The 18,019-nt window shown below is 35.2% G+C and overlaps 5 protein-coding genes across 5 annotated transcripts; 2 read left to right on the top strand and 3 right to left on the bottom strand.

Annotated features, from left to right (window-relative positions):
• Positions 1-132: 132 nt before the first annotated feature.
• On the bottom strand, positions 133-3,317 carry Mdh1 (malate dehydrogenase 1). The gene is made up of 5 exons (XM_014354283.2): positions 2,995-3,317; positions 1,417-1,612; positions 1,001-1,323; positions 553-930; positions 133-472 (listed from the first exon to the last, which is right to left on the bottom strand). Exons 1-5 carry the CDS (start codon positions 2,995-2,997, stop codon positions 377-379), a joined length of 996 nt encoding a protein of 331 aa, XP_014209769.2. The 5' UTR covers positions 2,998-3,317; the 3' UTR covers positions 133-376.
• Positions 3,318-3,459: 142 nt separating this feature from the next.
• LOC106640298 (lariat debranching enzyme) lies at positions 3,460-5,743 on the top strand. Its single transcript, XM_014354282.2, has 3 exons — positions 3,460-3,960; positions 4,052-4,343; positions 4,423-5,743. Exons 1-3 carry the CDS (start codon positions 3,764-3,766, stop codon positions 5,488-5,490), a joined length of 1,557 nt encoding a protein of 518 aa, XP_014209768.2. The 5' UTR covers positions 3,460-3,763; the 3' UTR covers positions 5,491-5,743.
• Positions 5,744-6,234: 491 nt separating this feature from the next.
• Positions 6,235-11,177, top strand: Haspin (haspin). Its single transcript, XM_089598812.1, has 9 exons — positions 6,235-6,583; positions 6,661-8,939; positions 9,428-9,649; positions 9,723-9,843; positions 9,935-10,108; positions 10,177-10,444; positions 10,513-10,665; positions 10,742-10,884; positions 10,970-11,177. The coding sequence occupies exons 1-9, from the start codon at positions 6,396-6,398 to the stop codon at positions 11,175-11,177; spliced, it is 3,756 nt and encodes a 1,251-aa protein (XP_089454938.1). The 5' UTR covers positions 6,235-6,395.
• Positions 11,178-11,337: 160 nt separating this feature from the next.
• LOC106640223 (uncharacterized) lies at positions 11,338-12,969 on the bottom strand. Its single transcript, XM_014354176.2, has 7 exons — positions 12,773-12,969; positions 12,559-12,691; positions 12,358-12,492; positions 12,043-12,276; positions 11,738-11,967; positions 11,509-11,674; positions 11,338-11,445 (listed from the first exon to the last, which is right to left on the bottom strand). The coding sequence occupies exons 1-7, from the start codon at positions 12,967-12,969 to the stop codon at positions 11,338-11,340; spliced, it is 1,203 nt and encodes a 400-aa protein (XP_014209662.2).
• Positions 12,970-13,321: 352 nt separating this feature from the next.
• Positions 13,322-16,638, bottom strand: Pink1 (PTEN-induced putative kinase 1). The gene is made up of 8 exons (XM_014354221.2): positions 16,533-16,638; positions 16,027-16,295; positions 15,658-15,944; positions 15,022-15,569; positions 14,824-14,949; positions 14,340-14,754; positions 14,175-14,273; positions 13,322-14,104 (listed from the first exon to the last, which is right to left on the bottom strand). Exons 2-8 carry the CDS (start codon positions 16,157-16,159, stop codon positions 13,859-13,861), a joined length of 1,854 nt encoding a protein of 617 aa, XP_014209707.2. The 5' UTR covers positions 16,160-16,295; positions 16,533-16,638; the 3' UTR covers positions 13,322-13,858.
• Between the last annotated feature and the right edge of the window lie 1,381 nt (positions 16,639-18,019).

Here is an 18,019-nt window from a genome sequence, read left to right as displayed (position 1 = left end):
AAAACATTTACAGGCACGTAAAAAATAATCATGTTACTTATTAAGATATTAATAATTTTATTTTATTCAAAAACTCAATAATCAAAACAATTGGACTTGTTATGGCAGATTTTAAGAAAAAAATAAAATACATCGAGTCACAAATTTTTATTGTCAACATTTCTACAACATTCATAACTTACATGTATACATCATATTATGAGTTACCATGTACTTGGGCTAGAACAATTTTTTTTAATATGTGATATCTCGGCACATCAAAAAATAATTACCATCGATCATCTATTTCAGTACATAGTAGCAATAATGCTAAAAACATTCATTACAATTTGGATATTGCCTCTTCCAAAGTATTTTGTATTTTACCGTCATCTAGTCACTGTAGTACAGAAGACGCTTCAGCTCGCTCTTCTTCTAATTCTTTGGCAGTTATGTCTAATTTTGACCTAGCAAAACTATTAATATCTAGTCCCTAAAAATTAATTTAAAAAATTGCTTATTTACGTCATCTAAATCGTTTATAAATTAGTACCAAGAAGTAATGGCACTCACCTGTACAATTGCATATTGCTTGTTTTTGATAGTCACTGGGAAAGAAAAAATAATGTCTTTTGGAATCCCGTAACTTCCATCCGACACAACTCCCATGCTTACAACTTCATTAGGTTTTGTACCGAACCACCAATCACGCATATGATCCGCGGCAGCTTTAGCAGCTGACATAGCTGATGACATGGTTCTCGCTGCAATTACTGCGGCTCCTCGTTTTTGAATTGTTTCAACAAAATCTTCGCTCAACCATTTATCATCATTTACAATTTTAGAAACCGGCTGAGTGACACCATTTACTTCTACTGTGGCGTGAGCTGCATCTGGATACTGAGTTGAACTGTGATTGCCCCAAATTATTACGTTTTGTACTTTTTCCACCTAAGTGTTAAAATTAATTTGTTTAAATTGTTTCAACAAAAAAATTTTTTTTAATAAAAATATATTTTACCCCAACTCCTATTTTCGTGGCTAAAGCAGCCTTGGCTCTATTTTGATCCAGCCTTGTCATAGCTGTAAAGTTTTGCTTTGGTATGGAAGGAGCGTAACGTGAACAGATCAAAGCATTTGTGTTTGCTGGATTGCCAACGACTAAAACCTTAACATCTTTTCGCGCATATTTATCCAATGCTTCCCCTTGGACCTTAAAAATTTTAATATTAGCGGCGAGAAGATCTTTTCTTTCCATTCCTTGTTTTCGGGGCATTGCTCCAACTAAAAATACAGCATCCGCATCTTTGAATGCCAAATTTGGGTCATCCGTCGGCAAAATATCTAAAAATCAAATTGTTCATTTAGAAACTCCAAAAGAGCGTCCATTTTTTTTACACAAAAGCGTTCAAATATCACTTTAGACCAAATGATTACCTTTAACGATAGGAAGAGCAAGGTCTTCCAACTCCATTATCACTCCTTTTAGAACTCCCATCATGGGCGCAATGTCAAGTAATCTCAAGTTAATTGATTGCTCAGAACCAAACACGCTCCCTGAGGCCAACTGGTAAAGCAGTGAATAGGCAATTTGCCCAGCTGCTCCAGTAACAACAACATTTATTGGATTGGCCTATAGTGGAAAATCGAATTCAGTCAAACATAATGTTTTTTTAAGATTAATGAGGAAAAGTATCTAATTTCAGTAAATAAATCTTGAAAAATTATTCAGATATAAAACATTCCTATGTGTGCTATCATGTTTCACAGAGACAATATCAGTGAATGCATTAAATACGACTACAAGATTAGTAATGTGATAAAATGAATATCAGAGATTAAAGACTGGAGTGTTATCTTTGACGGCTATGTAATGTATAAAATCAAGGCACCCAACTCTCTTTCTCATGTATTATACGCTTTTTTTTTCAAATCTTTATTGACCTATATTGACCTAGATGCAAGCTCGGTATGTTCCGATTTGGGATATCTCAATACTAAGTGAAAGCGTATGCAACATAGATACTCGAGAAATATGTCTCTTAGACGATTACTCAGCAATAGCAGCGGAGTTTAATTAACATAACGTCATTAGAATCTCTTAGAAAGGTCGACGATTTATACATATTTTCTAAACAAGATGGAAGATGTAGAGCAGAATGTCTTTTCGTACTCTAAATAGAAAACGTGTACAGACAAAAATATGCAAAATTTAAGTAAACCAAAAAAAGGAGATTTTTTTGCGAAGGGTGAATCCTGTATTTATCTTGTTGGTCAATCGCATCTTAATATACATAAATGTTTCATTCATTAAAATTATTATCGGAGAAAAAAAAAGATTTTAAAAATCGCATTACAGAAAATAGTGACAGTACTTTGTTAAAAGAAGCAAAACGAAAAAAAAAATATATATATATATACACCGTACATAAAAGCAACAGGTGTTAGTGTGTATACACATAACATACATAGCATTCTTAAAATTATTTTTCTAAGTTGACGTCCTTACAGTATATCTGTGAAAACAACAACCACATGATTTTGAGAAGAATGGTGTAAAAAAATAATGCAATATTCCTCCAAGTATATAAAAAGGCAAAATGATTCCATTGCCATATAATAATAATAATAATAATCTAATTAAGAAATATTCTTAACATGCAATAAAGGAGATCGTTTGATCTATGCTGTACGTATATATAGGTATAGTATCACGAGTAAATAAAAGTAGTACGCAGTGAGAGGTAGTGGTGTATAAACCTTCATGTATGTATATTTTTTCAATAATACTTCTTTTCTATGTAAAAGGTGTGAAAAAATGGAAAGTCCAAAAAATCGTTTGTGACAAAAAAAAATTGGTCAATTATATCAAGTTAACAACGGGATGTAAAAATTACAAGCAGACTACATTTAATATTACTTATCACCAGTGGTTGGGAGTGGCAATTGTGGCAAGTAAGGATATATAGGGCACTCCAGAGACGAAATAAATGAGTCAAGTACTCATTATCTTACCATTTTAGAGTTGAATGATTTGGAGTCGTGAAAGTTTAGCTTCTATCGTGATTTTAAAGTCCGCAGTTGCGGCTGGAATTTCACTCGATTTCCCCGCTTTGGCTGCTGGTGCGATACTAACAGGCACGAGGATGAGGGCTTGGAGCAAATATTATATCTCTTTACTGGAAAAAGAGAGTGGCCAGAGAGGCGCGAGCAAGAACATGAGCCTATATAAGCTCCATTCACGTGGCAGCAAATTCAAACGTTAGCAAAATTGAAAAAAAACGAATAAATTACGGGATCGTTACAAAGATGTGTCCAACAACATTGCCGATTTACAACGAAAATATATACTCTAAAATTAAATTATTTGAATCAGAGGCTGTATTCCGCAAATGCTGCTGCCAGCACCCAGCAGGTAAGTTACGTAGGTCGTTGTAACGCCGCATAGTCGGGCGGCGCTAGCGTCAACCTGTACGCACTGCCGGTAAAACAGTGGTGGGCTCGGTGGGTTCCGCATGTCAACAAATTTCAAAATATCGGGTGGCATGGGAGTGAAACAGCAAAAAACATCGAAGTTTGTTTGTTTCTATGCCTTTACTAATTATTGATCACTGAGTGATAAATTATAACGTTTCTTAGAGGCATCATACTTATCTGACTGCTCAACCGTGTTTATCAAGTGATTAGAACAAGGTTAGGTTCCGTTCATTTGCGAGACGTTCCATCATCGAGCAGCTCTGATAAAGCCCCGGTTAAGTTGTTAAAAGTATATTAAATTGTGAAAATGAGGATTGCTGTGGAGGGTTGCGCCCACGGCGAGTTGGAAACAATTTACAATGCGATCGCTGAAGCCGAAAAAGTTGATGGAAAAAAAGTTGACTTGCTACTGTGTTGTGGAGATTTTCAGGCCACTAGAAACTGGTCTGATTTGAGATGTATGGCTGTACCTGATAAGTACAAGAATATGGGAACTTTTTACAAGTAAATATACAAATTAAACTGTTTTATCCGGTAATTTATACCATTCACATCAGTATACTCTAAAGCGTTTTCCTTCATTGTTCCAATTTAGGTATTATACAGGAGAAAATGTTGCTCCCTGTCTTACAATTTTCATTGGTGGAAATCATGAAGCTTCAAATTATCTCCAAGAATTACCCTATGGAGGTTGGGTTGCACCAAACATCTATTATCTAGGATATGCTGGAGTTGTAAGCGTTGCAGGAATTCGAATAGCAGGTCTCTCAGGTATTTACAAGACACACGATTTCATGAAGGGTCATTATGAATTTCCTCCTTACAACAAAAACTCGATACGAAGCGCTTATCACATCAGAAACTTGGAAGTGTACAGGTTGAAGCAGGTGACTTATATGTTTAAGAATATTTTTATTTTATTGTTTTGTTTAAGAAGAGACATTAGTGTACTCAAACTTTGCACAGCTTTCAGGAAAAATTGATATTTGTATGTCCCATGACTGGCCTAGGGGAGTAACTAAGTATGGCAATGTTAATGCATTACTTAGAAAAAAGCCATTTTTCAAAGACGATATTGAAAGTGATCGTCTAGGAAGTTCACCAGCTATGGAATTATTGAGGTGTCATTACCCGTCACACTGGTTTGCTGCACATTTACACTGTAAATTCACAGCATGTGTGACAAACGACGACAATACTAAATCAACAAATTTCTTAGCATTAGATAAATGCTTACCCAAGAGACAATTTTTACAGATAATAGAGGTAGAACACGATGAGAGCTTACCAATTAAACTTTCATATGATTTGGAATGGCTAACTATATTATTTTTAACCAATGATTTGCTGAGCGTCAAAAATGGTATTTGCTACATGCCTGGCCCAATCAACAATGGAAAGTGGGTTTTTACTCCAAGCGAAGAGGAAAAACAAACAATTTTTAATAAACTTAAGTGTGACTTAGTCATACCATTAAATTTTAAAGAAACTGTCAGGGCCTACAGTCCTCAAACACCCACTAAACACGCTGGTCAACCAAGTATAGTTTTAAATGATCAAACCTCGGAATTCTGTAATAAACTTTCCATAAGTGATCCATTAGCTTTATTAAAGCGTACTAGTATCAGTACTAGTACAAATTCAAGTTCAAATATACATAACGAAAGTTTTTCGAGCAGAAATACTAGTTTCTCGCCAAATTCATCAAAACACACCGATTCTTTTACTGATTTATCGTGCTCCACAGAAGACAGCTTTATAATTGACACCACACCTACAGATATTACTCCGATTTTTGAAAAAAAAATTATGACTCCATTAAAACTACCAGCTGCCAGAAATGAAAGTAATACTTCTCTTAGTTCTATAAATAGTGAAGACAATTCCCAAGAGATACAAAATTTATCGAATTCTTCGAAAAGTCCAAGAACATTGAATGAGATGCTCCATGATGAACCAGATAACGGAAAAATTGAAATAAAAAAATTCAAACGGCGTAATCAATCAATTTATGCTGATGATTGTGTGACATAACAAAATGTCGATGTTAAATTGTTAATTTGTTCATACCATGAATTGCAATACTATGTGCTTGAAAAAAAAAAAAAAAAATTTATTAAGTAAAATTTTTTTAATTTTCAAGTGTACAAGTGAAAATTTTGGCAATTATTGAAACAAAGATATTTGGATCAAACTCAAATGTTTGTACAGTTGAAATTATTTCACTGCGAATTAATGCATATTATATGATATGAGATATAAGTACCATTAAACATATTTTATTCAAAAAAAATTGTTTTTTTTTTCCATCCATTATTTCCTCATTTCTTTTTTGACGAATCAACGTAAAATAATACTTATTTAACATCAAATGAAAGTAAACTGAGTTAAATTTCGCGGTTCTTTTCTCTCTGATGCTCTCTCGATCTCGATGCACGCCAAGTGCGTTCGATTTGCATCAATCGTTCATTTTTTCCCACGTTTGATATTTCTCCCATTACTTATAAACAATACATCGATAATCTATGATATCAACAATGTAGACGACAAACTTATGGGTATATATATTAAACAACAACGAAGAATGAACGATGCAAAACAAATTTATGGGGTGCAAGATGCAAACCGAACGCACCCAGGAAAAGGAAAAGGATGAACAGTGTTGGCTTCAAGATGGCGAAAAGTGGTCCCCCCACCACTCTCCCGTCTAAGAAGAGTGGTAGGGGGACTGCTTAAAGGAAAGCTTATGCGCATGCGCGAGTTATGCCGGATATATAAACAAACAAACATGTTCAAAAAGGCGGTTTGATTTTTGCCTCAAGCCTCAACTCGACTGTCTCGCAAGTTGATGGTTATTGTTTTGTTTTTTTGAAATTTGTTTATTTTAGTGCTGGTTAAGTTTGTGCATTGGAAGAAAGAGTGATAAGGTGCAGTGCACAATGAACGGTCGGGTGATAAAAACTTACAGCAAAAGAAAACCTGTTGCTTTGTTTAAAACAGAATCAAAACTGGTGCCGAGTATTACAAAATTACGGCTCAGTAAAATTCGGGAGTCGCAATTGAATGACAAAACTTTGGAAATTGGAACGTTTGACGATACTTTCGATAGACTAGTTGCTGGTGTAGAGTGAGTTAAATTTATCCATCAATTTCATCTATCTTTTGATTTATATCAACAAGTGAACTTTCTTTGTTTCGTTTCAGCAAACCACCATCGCCCAAAAATTCTCCAAAACAGGTTGACCTTGTTGGCCAGGTTGGTTTGAATCAAGTTGTGTTTAAAGTCCCTCGGCAGACTCAGAAAAGTTATGGTAAGAAAAACAAACAGACTTTAAAGTATGATGAGAATCGCAATGAAGAGGAACAAAATACAGATAAAAATAGCGTTTCTGGTAAAAGTAATACTGTCAAACGGAAAAGACTTCATTCTGACAGCAGTGATGATGGTAAGACTTGTAACACCGATGTTCCAGATAGTGATAAAGAGGAAGCACCCTATTTTGTTGAAAGAAAAGCAGGAGGTGCCAAGAAAAAGATAAAATTATCTCATACCAAGGAAAGTAAAAATGACATTAAACTAAAAAAATGTACAGTTCCCTTACAAAGATTTAAATTAGACACCAACACTAGTGACAATGAAGTAAGCACTGTGGAGAACAAAGCAGATAAAGAAAATGTATCCCAATCCAATGATAGTTTTTTAAAGGTTCCTGAATCATGGAAACATACAGATTATCTTACCAGTACACCCTTTCAGAATAGAAGATTAAATGTTTGTTTGGATAATATATCTCCCATTGCGTTAAATAAAGTATCACAAAATAGTCATAGTCGAGGTAGCCCTTTAAAAAATAGTATAAACACAGAAAACAGAAATGCAGTAGAAAAAAGCATGAATCTCTCGAATATTTCTCAGTCGCTATTTAGCAGCCGTGAAAATGATTATTCTGGAATGCCCGTGAATTTTACCAAGTCTGTCAATGGGAACACGATCAATCCAAAAAGTTTTGTAGATTCTCCACTACTTTTTGAAGACACGCTTACTAATAACAGCAATAAAAGTAATATTAGTACTGCAAGTTCTCTTAAAAATATTGAAAAGCCATTCAATACTATTAAAATATCGTTCGATAGTTCTGTTGAAAATATTAAGATTCTTGAAAATCAAGACTCTGGTGAAAAAATGAACCCAAGATTTTATGAGTCTTCGTACATTCCTGACGATTGGACTAATGATTACAATTCGTCGTATGAGTATTACGCGGAAAAAAAAGATGACAAACAAGTAGTAGAAAGTACCATAAAAAATGTAGAAGATATACCGAACACATCATGCACAAAAGATAAAGATAATGATTTTGAGAATTCGACTAGTGGTATCAGCTCAAAAAATGCGAGTAGTTTTGACAAACAAAACCTTAGTATCGAACGCAGTATGGATAGTAAAAGCATTGAAAAAGAAACTGTTACATCAAAAAGTATAGAAAACGATTTTGAACAAAGTTGTGACAATTCTTTGCAGTCCGCGTCAAAGTTTTCAGAAAAAAGTAAAGTTATAAACGATACAATAATAGAAAACGTTTTAGAAAGTATGAGTGAAGAAGGAATTCTCAAAAATTGTACACTTGATCAGACTGAGACAAGTAAGTTTTCCAGTGATGACAGGAATAACGACACTTCAAGTAACAAAATAAGCAATGAAAAAGTAGTCCTGGACGTTTCAAAAATGGGTGGTCAAGAAAGCTTGGACAAATGTGTAAAAGAGATTAAAAGCATCGTCGATCTTTGCCCTAAAAAATTATTTGTACTCTTACCAAAACTTAATTATGATGATATTAAGAACAAACTGCAGGTCAGGTCAAGAACGCCTTCGAACGAGAAGCAACTGAACAACACCAAAAGAAAATCTATTAGGTTGTCCAGCCAATCTAACAAGGACCGTGAATTAGGCAGTCAAGAAAACAATTTACCGATTGAAGAAAGCCCTAAAGCTTCAATGGAAAGTATTTCGTCAGCCGACTCGGCAAATGATCCAAAAAAGAATAATAATTTTGATATGGATGGCAGCGAGCTAGAACTACGTGCGAATCTTTTAAAAATGAAAGATTTTGTGAAAGTAACGCAAAGAAGGGTCGTGAGAAAGAGATTGGACAAATCATTAGAAGCGATTGCTGAGAACGTAACTGAGCCTTCTTTTGGTGATACTAATGAATCCGAGACGAGCAGAATCAAATCATTAGGCACAAAAATTTCGGTTACCAATAAACATTCGAATGAAAAAGCTTTGACGAACGACGAGTATGACAATAATATGAAATCTCTTGAAAATCGAGCAGTTTTTTTGAAGTCTGGAAAATCGTGGGCAAGATCTTTGTCAATTATTAATAACTTCCACAACAAACAACACTTGGATGAATTGGCGATTGGCAGAGGCAAAAGTTGGACGCAGAGCATTCAAACTATTTTGAACATGCAGCCGGACGGTAAGTACTCGCTTTAAATTTATTTCTATCATTGTTACAATAATTCTTATTTATTAAGTACTATAGCTCTATAGAAGGGCCTTTTCATAAAATTAGAAATTACAATTACACAAAAATCGTATATTTTTTATATAAAATGTTTAGGGTTGCCCTAATGCTTAACATTCTGAGTAAATTCAACTTTGTGCGATGTTGATCACCAGTATTATGCTAATATAAAAAAAAAATTTTAACATCTAACTATCCAATGCTTTCATTACATGTTTTGTTTTGCTGATAACTGTATCAGTCACCTTTCATATGTATAGGATGTACATATAGTATTATTTATTTATTCACACGGAATGCAAATATCTTAATAAAGTACACATCAATTATTAGTAGGTAAAAATTAAATTACGAAAATCGAGAATAAATAAACCTAAAGTGTAGTGGATAAGAAATTTCGAAGGCATTAACGAGTGAAACAATGTTTATACTGACTTTAGGAAATGGTCAAAAAGACGGCGACAGAGAAAGTGACGGAAAAATAAACCCTACGGCCTTACAAAATCGGGTTTCGTCGATTCCGCTTAGCCCCACGCGCTTCTCGAAGCGTTTTTCCATACGAATCATCCCAAGTGGGAAAAGGTCAACGCTCACTGATGACTTTTTTAACTCAAACCGACTCAGCTCCAGAAATAATTCAATCTCAAGGAAAACTTCTCTGAGTGAGTTGAAATTTTTCAAACGATTTTTCATAAACTTGGATTTTTTTTTTTTTTTAATTTGCAATATTTTTAGACACTTATCAAAATACGCTGATAGAAACTGAGGAAGATCTTATTAGATGCGCAAAAGATATCATTTTGAAGCGCTGCAATCAGACAACGTATCTGTCCTTCACTGAATGTTTCCCAGATTCGTAAGGATACGGTTTTTGAATTTTTTATTTATTTTTTTTTTATAATCGACCAAAGAAAGTATACTTATTGAAGTCGTTGCAAAAATTTCAGCTACATAGAGTATTGCCGTAAAATTGGTGAAGGTGTTTATGGCGAAGTATTTTTGCATGATAAGGATGACGTGAAATCAGTGATAAAAATTATACCCATCGAAGGCGATCAATTGGTGAATTGTGAACCACAGAAAAAGTTTCACGAAATACTTTCGGAAATCATAATATCCGAGTACGTATTTATTTGGTACAAATGAACATTTGTATATATCTTTACGTTTAATTTTTTTCTCATCGCAGAGAATTGCACGAACTCAGACGTGGTGATATCCACAACACAAACGGTTTTGTCGGAGTTAATAAAATAATGTGCGTCATTGGAAAATATCCCAACAAATTAGTTGATTTGTGGAAGGTATACGACAAAGAGAAAAAATCCGAAAATGACTGTCCTACTATGTTTGGCGACGAACAATTGTTTATTATTCTTGAACTTGCCCACGGTGGACAAGATCTCGAAGTTTACCGTTTTCAAAACGCTGCAGAGTCGTACTCGATTTTCCTTCAGGTACATAACTTTTATTTATCCTTTATCACTTGCAGATTATAAGTTAAAGTTTTTTTTTTCTCGTTCAGATTTCATACAGCTTAGCTGTCGCCGAACAATCACTCGAGTTCGAGCATCGAGATTTACATTGGGGCAACGTTCTTATATCCAAAACGGAAGAAAAAAATTTAAGTTTTAAGTTGAACAATGACGAGATAAGTCTTCCAACTAAAGGTGTCAAGGTGAATTGAAATAATGTTGGATGATTTTTTGATCGTTAACGAAAATGATTAAACCACAAATGCGCAATGATTTCAGGTTTCTGTGATAGATTTTACGTTGTCTAGAATGTCGTACAAGGGCTGTAAAATCTTTAACGATCTGGCATTGGATCCTACACTATTTGCAGCTCAAGGGGAATATCAGTTTGACATATACAGAATGATGAGGGATAGCGTGAAGTAAGTCGATTTAAAGTAAAAATTTAAATTATTGCCGAGTTTTGTTACTTATCGAGAATAATATACATCATCTTGTGAATTTTAGCAACGACTGGCAACAGTTCAAACCGCATACCAATGTTTTGTGGCTGGACTACACGCTTGAGAAAATGATAACAGCTGCTAGATATAAGAAAAAGACGACGAAAATTCATAAAACTGCCATAAGCCACATGAAAAAGTTGCGCAAAACGCTTTTAAATTACCAAAGTGCCTCTGACTTTGTAAGTAATTGTGAAAAACTCTTACTGTAAATAAAAACATTTATAAAGTTTTAAAAACAAAATATACATTCACACCTTTGAAACACTATACTCGATCGATCAATAGATTCCATAAAAATTCTGTGAGAAAACAATTATTTGCCAGCCTTGCGTTTCAACGTTATGTTTATTAAATTAAAACAAAATTTTCTCAGTCACATTCGTAATAAGCCAAACATGGTATTCCATCGACTCTGTACACCTTCAAATCAATATTTTTCTGTTCAAAAATATTCAATTCCAACAGTTTCTCGATCACCTACAAAAATATACCTATGTAAAAGTTAAAGAAGACAAAAAAGCACTAAACGTTTTCAAGTACCTCTGCTGTTAGCGATCCGATGTTGTTACCGTAAATTCTAATATGCTTAATCAACGGAAGCTTCAAAATCGCGTTGAAAAGTTCAACAGCGCCGATATCGTCGAATCTGTTGTGCGACAAATCAAGTCTCGTCAACTTTGAAAACGGCACGGTTTCGCTCAGCGCCCTATAATTACCAAAAAAACGTAACGAAATGGAAGAACAAAAAAAAAAGTTTCCACGCACGTGCCTGACTCCGTGATTGGAAATATTATTGTGGCCCAGTAACAATGAGTGAAGGGGACAGCAATTTCTCAGCCATTTTGACAAAACTCCGACCCCATGGTCTCCAATATTATTGCAGCGCAGATCCAGTAGCCTCAGAGTCCTGTTGTGCTCAGCGTTTCGAAGCATGTCCTCCACGTCGTGACAACTGAAGCTAAATTTTTGCAAATGCAATTCTTCCAACGTTGCGTTGTACTGCGCAAAAACAGATTCCAAATTCATTGAAACACGTAGAGTACCGGTATGCATGAGAATAAGAATTTTGTTTACTCGCAACGCGATTCCAATGGTTTCAGCTACATGCTGACCGTCCGGTTTGGAATACGCGCACTTGGGACTGGGTCGGCTCAAGTCAAGAATCTTTAGATTGTTGTCGAACCCCAAATCCGATCTCAGTACAGTCGTGAAATAAATCAAGCTACTTTCGTTTTGATTCGTTTCGGCGACGTCCAGGTGTTGAATGAATTTATTGTCCGCTACCGTCAGCGCAACTTTTGTGCCATTCTGAAAGGTCATTTTCATCGGGTATGTATATTGTAATATATGATCTCATGGGTTATTGTTTGCGATAAAGTGACTCCGTACTCGCGTCCCAATTTCATTTCCGCGCAATCGAAGGACTTTTAACTTTAATTTGTCTCTATTGTAGTATATGAAATTTATTCCAGGGTCGCCTATGAGATTGTTGCGCAAATCTAATTCTTGAACGTGCTCGTGCACCTACAAATCATTGTTTCATGGAAATAGTAATAACAAGTTAAAATAAAAACAAAAAACACTGATTACAAGTAAATGACTGATTAAACCGATGAAACCAGCAGAATCGATGACGTTGTTTGCTAAGCACAGTTTAACCACGTTTTTATTGTTGGCCAAAAATATTGCCAAATACGGAACATCCCAGTTTTTAAAACGTCGGCTGTGACGAATAGGAAAACAAAAAAAAGGTCGATGAAGCATCAAACTTTGACTTTACTCTTGTGTGCGTAAGCATACATACCCTATTTTCGCACGTAAATAATCCCCATTCAATATTAAATTTCGAGTGCCATCGCTACACGATTCGCAGTTTTCGGAAAAAAACGCCTGGCTCATGGAGCAACTCGTATTCGGAGAATCGTTATCCCATGAACCGCAATCAGTCGGCGATATTGTTAGGTTACCGTAATTATCAGTTGTGATGTGAAAATTTTCCATTTCCAAAATGGCCTTGCTTGCAAGTGCGGAAATACGAAAAAACCTGCGTTAAAAAATGGTTTATATTTAGTTTGGCAACATATTTTCATTTGTATTAGATATAAGTACCGGAAATGCAGGGTTATTGTTGCTTACTTTAGAGTGGATTCGGTTTCTTGTTATTACTGTCACAAATTAATCGAAGCAAAAATATTTGACATGAAAAAAAGTTACAACAGATATTAGAATTTGTTTTGTCAGAATTTTGCTAATGAGCAATCGAGTTTATTTGGTACGATACTGGCGATGATTCGCCATTAAAAAAAAAGATAGGACTTAACTGGTAATCAATAAAAAAAAGTAAACTTACATCTTTGCAATTTACAAATTTATTTTTGTAATACTTTCATACAATTTTACGAAAAATATTTTATATTTACAACATCATGATGGTACTTTTAATTACAATTACTTTCTACTGCGTAGATAAAAGTGCAGAATGCACGTTTCTGTACGTAACGATACGATAATGTTAAATACGAATCAGCTGCAACAGCAGAAAATTCTCGTTCCCAAACCACAAACTTAATTATTGTATAACTAAGTATTTAGTGACATAAAATACTCTGAAAAAGACTGAATCGCAAAAAAGAATTTCAATCCAGTGAAATTCAACGAATCGAATGTTCGTACATTTTAATCTCTTTATAAATAAAATAAACGAGTTATAATTTAATTTGTGCTTCTTTAAGTATCAAAAATAATCTTTGATAAAATTAAAAAATCAGATTAAAGTAAAAGAGATATTTAAAACACAATAATTTTAAAAGTATTTACACAATAGGTAGTTTATAAATCATAGAATTTTTTCAAAGATTAATATAGCCATTTTATAAATTCTTACGAAATTTTAAATATTCTTTTGTATCCACTTTAAACTTTCGCGGACATTATACAAACTTACTCTTCCCAAAAAGCACGCAATCAATTGGTATTCTGGCATTGTTCGTCGACCACAGAATCTTGTTGATAAAGAGCGTCGGTAATCAATTTTTCGTAATTTTTCTTCTTGATCGGTCATGCTATTTCTTTTTTCTGAAATGTTGTAATTCTCACATAAAACTTTTGACGTAAGACACAAAAGCCACTGTAAGATCTGTAGAGACATAAAAAAATTAGATCATTCAATAATAAATGTTTCAACTTTTTAAGCACATTTTACTTACTTCGTTACTAGATGGAATTTTACAATCTGCCTGAAGCCAAGAACTAGGTGCCCATAAATACAATTGCATGACTGTTGCTGCCATATCGACACTAAGCCGCTAAAACAGTTATTTAATTTTTTTAAACATTCTTAAAAATTATTACAGTAATATTCAAATTATTACCTTGTAAGTACTACGAGATAAAATATTTTTTATTAAAGCTGAAACTATAACTGGGACTGATTCAGGTAACGGTGGAAGGTCTTTTTCTTTGTAACTATAATTTTTCAACATAGGCTTTTCTTTTGTGCCATAAAAAGGATTCTTTAGACCGAAAATTTCATATGCAATCGTTCCAGCTGTCCACAAATCTGATTTGGTATAATTAAGACTAGTAAAAGGACCTGGTTCAGCTGATATAATTTCGGGTGCCATTAGTGCAGCATTGCCACCTTTGTCAATGTCCAGTGTGTTATATGGAAGGTGAAGACCGTGATTTTTATCCGCCAAACAGCATCCAAAATCGGTTATAACAAGAGTGGGACAATTATCAGATTCTTCCGAAATATCCAGAAGTATATTGTCAGATTTAAGATCCCTTTAAGGAAATATTTATCAAACATTTGTCGTTTAAGTCTTTTAGAAAAATAATTATCCATTCTCTTACCTGTGGGCGATATTATGAGAGTTCATATGAGTTATGGCTTCCAATAACTGCGTAAATAATAAAATCGATGTTCGTACGTTGTTAATATCGTGATCGGTAACATACTGTTTCAACGTGAGGTCATACCTGTGAAAATGAACGGTGAAATTAATTAAGACGAACAAATCAAGCAATTGACAAAAATGACAAGCGCAGTACCTTTTCATCACTAAAAATAGACTCATATTTCTTCCTGAACCTTCTGGATTGAGTCTTGCGGGTAAAGCGTCAGGGTACATATTTATAGAATCCGGCAAAAAAGGCACATGATCAGCAAAAACAGAGTACATAGCCACAATATTCGGATGGGGTGGTAAGGCTTTTTTGCTGTCTGACATTCTTTGTTCCCAATCGGACAATTCGTCGTTTCTGCAATGTTCCCAAGCAGGTACCGTTTCTCTAAACATTGCTCTTAAAATTGCAATGGCGTTAGACTCAGCATCATAATTGAACATCATTTTAATTGCCAGTGGAAAAGCGGTGACGTCACTTTGTTTATCTATAGAGATTTCTTCGTTGTTTATGATTTCGTTGCTAGTTTTTGAGCGAGCTGCGTATACTACTGCTGAACAACCTTTAGCTATTAAAGGCCCTACGACAAAATTATTCAAAGCAATTTTTTTATCATCGTTTAAAGTTTGGATTTGCGTTGCCTCGTAATTCTTATCGTTTTGAGGTTTGTTCCAATTTAATTTCATAACTGCTTCCTGAAAGTAAAAAGTATGAAAGTGATTTGTCTATTTCGAGGGTGGCAAAGAGCCATGGAACTGAACAACGTGTTGTAGCATGTCATACCCGAATTTCCCAGCAAACGCCTTCCAACTCGTCGTCTTTCGTTAGTATGCCAGTACCAGATGCCAACGAGACCCCAACCAAAGCGAAAAAAGGTGCAGAATCACCTCCAAAGAGCAGTCGATTGGCGGCACGTCGTCTCAGATCGACCGTTAAGGTGTTGGTTACTCTTTTGAGGACATTGTCGACAAAAAGGCGTCGCGCTTGAGCTCCCAGGAAGCCGAGGTGACCTTGAACCGATGATGATATGTTGCCAGTACCCGTGGGTGGTACATGGCCCTGGGACTCTCCTGGTTAACAAACGGTTCAAATAATGATACAAATGGGGGGAAAAAATGTTTTAGAGGAAAGGGAAACGACAGTAGGACTCACCTATGCGTGCAACGTGTATTTTGTTGGCGTAACTTTTGGTCGGATTGATGTAATGCTGCTCCGTGTGTCGAATGGAGCGCAGGAACATCCGACCATCATGTATAAGGCGATGGGCCAACGTCCTAATCGACATCTCTCCCTGCTCCGGGGTCGCGAGAACCCAGCGAGCTAGGCTTGTACCCCCGAGGACGGCCCTCAGGCCTGACGAGAAACTCGACCACAATGCAGTCTCAATTTTTCACTGTACCTCTGATCTAAAAAACAAACGGCTAAACAATCGAATCAGCAAAACTTGCGTGGACTCAATGAGCAGGTATATATAAATGCATTAACGCGAAGCTGGCCTCGTCCTCGTGATGCGCGATGCGCAATACATATATTTTTGAACCTGACGAGGTGATGATGTTGGTAATAAGCATCATCAGAAACTTATTTATATAAATTTCAGTGTAAATGTAAAATCTTTATATCATTATTATTGTAACTATTTGTTTCTCTAACCCTACCTGGGCAAAATTTATAACAAAATATATGACGTGACGTCTGCTGTCCCAGGATTCGATGACAATTCGACTGATGCAAACACTGGCTGCTGGTGGACTAACAACAAAATCTGCAATCCAAATCCAATCCGCGATTTCCGCGAATGCTATATACCAACATAAGGGTGTGACTACAATAAAACCTATATGTATGACCGTGGCGCCTACAGTTTACTTTTCAACTTTGTGCACAGTTTTTTTTTAAAGATTTAAGCAGTGATGAGATTATTGACGTGCAATTACAAGCAAGCGTATGAAACGAAACGAAAAGTAAAAAGATCGGCAAAAATAAGAGATTACAGTAGCGGTATGTGAGAAATATTCGCCCACTGATGTTTGCATGTTGGCTAACGAGATCGGTAACAACAACAATGATGATTAATTAGAGCCTACCTCTATACATGACTCATCGTAGTATATTTTTTAACGCGACAATTTATAAAATCGACTTAGGCTGGACTAAGAAAAACGAGACACTTTCTTAAATGTAACAACATAATTTTTGTGGGAGCAATCGGTGGATAACGCGATTATCATACCAATAATGTATACACGTATTATGTAGATGCGAAAAGAATGGGAATCGTTTATCAATTGTTGATAAATACAAAAATCGTTTGATACGATGGTGCCACAGCAGATGACGCGGAGTTCAAATTTTTGAATTTTCGGCAGCAGCGCGGCCAAATGTATTGTCCTTTATTTTTATCCGGTAAACTCTTCACTTATTTTGAGAGCTAAATTTTTTAAGCAATATCAACAATTGCAACTTTTATGTAACGATGAAGTACCGAGTATGCATTTTTAACGTTTAAAAAAGGTGTACAGCCGAACAAATTCACCCGCGATCTTTCAAGAACTTCACTTATCTTTTAAAAATATTCAAATGATTTTATATCTTAATCCTTTGATAAAATTCCTTGTTGCGCCGGTTCGCGATAAAATTGTAAATTTAAAATTCAATGATACGTGTAGCGGTGAATAAATCACATCGAACAGGTTGAATCGAAGGATTTAAAAAGAAAAAGTTGTATATAGTTGCAGTGTCGACATCGTGCTCATTTAAATTTATGAGAATGACACTTCACCTTCGAAATACCTATCATCCTACATATAAAATATGTCACACGTGCCGAATATACGCACACATCAGACGTTGTTATAAGTTGTAAAATGAACGTAATGAAGAAAAAAAAAAAAGTTAAATCACGCTAAAGGCCCCCCTCTTACGCGAAGTGTCGCTGCTGTTTGTACGTGTACTTATATACAACTCTGTGTTATACAACTCCCAAGAACAAAAATTAAAATATGCAGCCTAAATTCTGGCGAAAATGACGCGAGTTTCATTTCCTCATTCGCTGACTTTTTGATGGAAAAAAAAAAAAAAAAAACAGTATAGCGAAGCTGAAAATTACAGATGCTGCACACCGCGCGTAATATAAACACCACCT

Source organism: Copidosoma floridanum, unplaced genomic scaffold (assembly GCF_036245765.1).
Source record: "Copidosoma floridanum isolate Cflo_tuat_1 unplaced genomic scaffold, Cflo_Japanese_pri ptg000006l, whole genome shotgun sequence".
Classification (NCBI taxonomy): Eukaryota; Metazoa; Arthropoda; class Insecta; order Hymenoptera; family Encyrtidae; genus Copidosoma; species Copidosoma floridanum.
Note: the sequence above shows the minus strand (reverse complement) of the source record. Positions and strands in the feature narration are given on the sequence as shown.

Bases quoted from the DNA above. Each gene is read 5' to 3' on its own strand.
- Mdh1 (XM_014354283.2), bottom strand. The intron at 1,324-1,416 runs GTAATCATTTGG...TTTGATTTTTAG, and splicing joins TGCTCTTCCTATCGTTAAAG to ATATTTTGCCGACGGATGAC. The intron at 931-1,000 runs GTAAAATATATT...TTTAACACTTAG, and splicing joins CCACGAAAATAGGAGTTGGG to GTGGAAAAAGTACAAAACGT.
- LOC106640298 (XM_014354282.2), top strand. From the start codon at position 3,764: ATGAGGATTGCTGTGGAGGGTTGCGCCCACGGCGAGTTGGAAACAATT. The intron at 3,961-4,051 runs GTAAATATACAA...GTTCCAATTTAG, and splicing joins AATATGGGAACTTTTTACAA to GTATTATACAGGAGAAAATG. The intron at 4,344-4,422 runs GTGACTTATATG...AACTTTGCACAG, and splicing joins AAGTGTACAGGTTGAAGCAG to CTTTCAGGAAAAATTGATAT.
- Haspin (XM_089598812.1), top strand. From the start codon at position 6,396: ATGAACGGTCGGGTGATAAAAACTTACAGCAAAAGAAAACCTGTTGCT. The intron at 10,109-10,176 runs GTACGTATTTAT...TTCTCATCGCAG, and splicing joins TCGGAAATCATAATATCCGA to AGAATTGCACGAACTCAGAC. The intron at 10,885-10,969 runs GTAAGTCGATTT...TGTGAATTTTAG, and splicing joins ATGATGAGGGATAGCGTGAA to CAACGACTGGCAACAGTTCA.
- LOC106640223 (XM_014354176.2), bottom strand. From the start codon at position 12,969: ATGGAAAATTTTCACATCACAACTGATAATTACGGTAACCTAACAATA. The intron at 11,968-12,042 runs GTAAACAAAATT...GTTTTTGCGCAG, and splicing joins CCATTGGAATCGCGTTGCGA to TACAACGCAACGTTGGAAGA. The intron at 11,446-11,508 runs GTACTTGAAAAC...ATATTTTTGTAG, and splicing joins TCGGATCGCTAACAGCAGAG to GTGATCGAGAAACTGTTGGA.
- Pink1 (XM_014354221.2), bottom strand. From the start codon at position 16,159: ATGTCGATTAGGACGTTGGCCCATCGCCTTATACATGATGGTCGGATG. The intron at 14,755-14,823 runs GTAAGAGAATGG...ATTTCCTTAAAG, and splicing joins TCTCATAATATCGCCCACAG to GGATCTTAAATCTGACAATA. The intron at 14,274-14,339 runs GTAATAATTTGA...TAACTGTTTTAG, and splicing joins TATCTCGTAGTACTTACAAG to CGGCTTAGTGTCGATATGGC.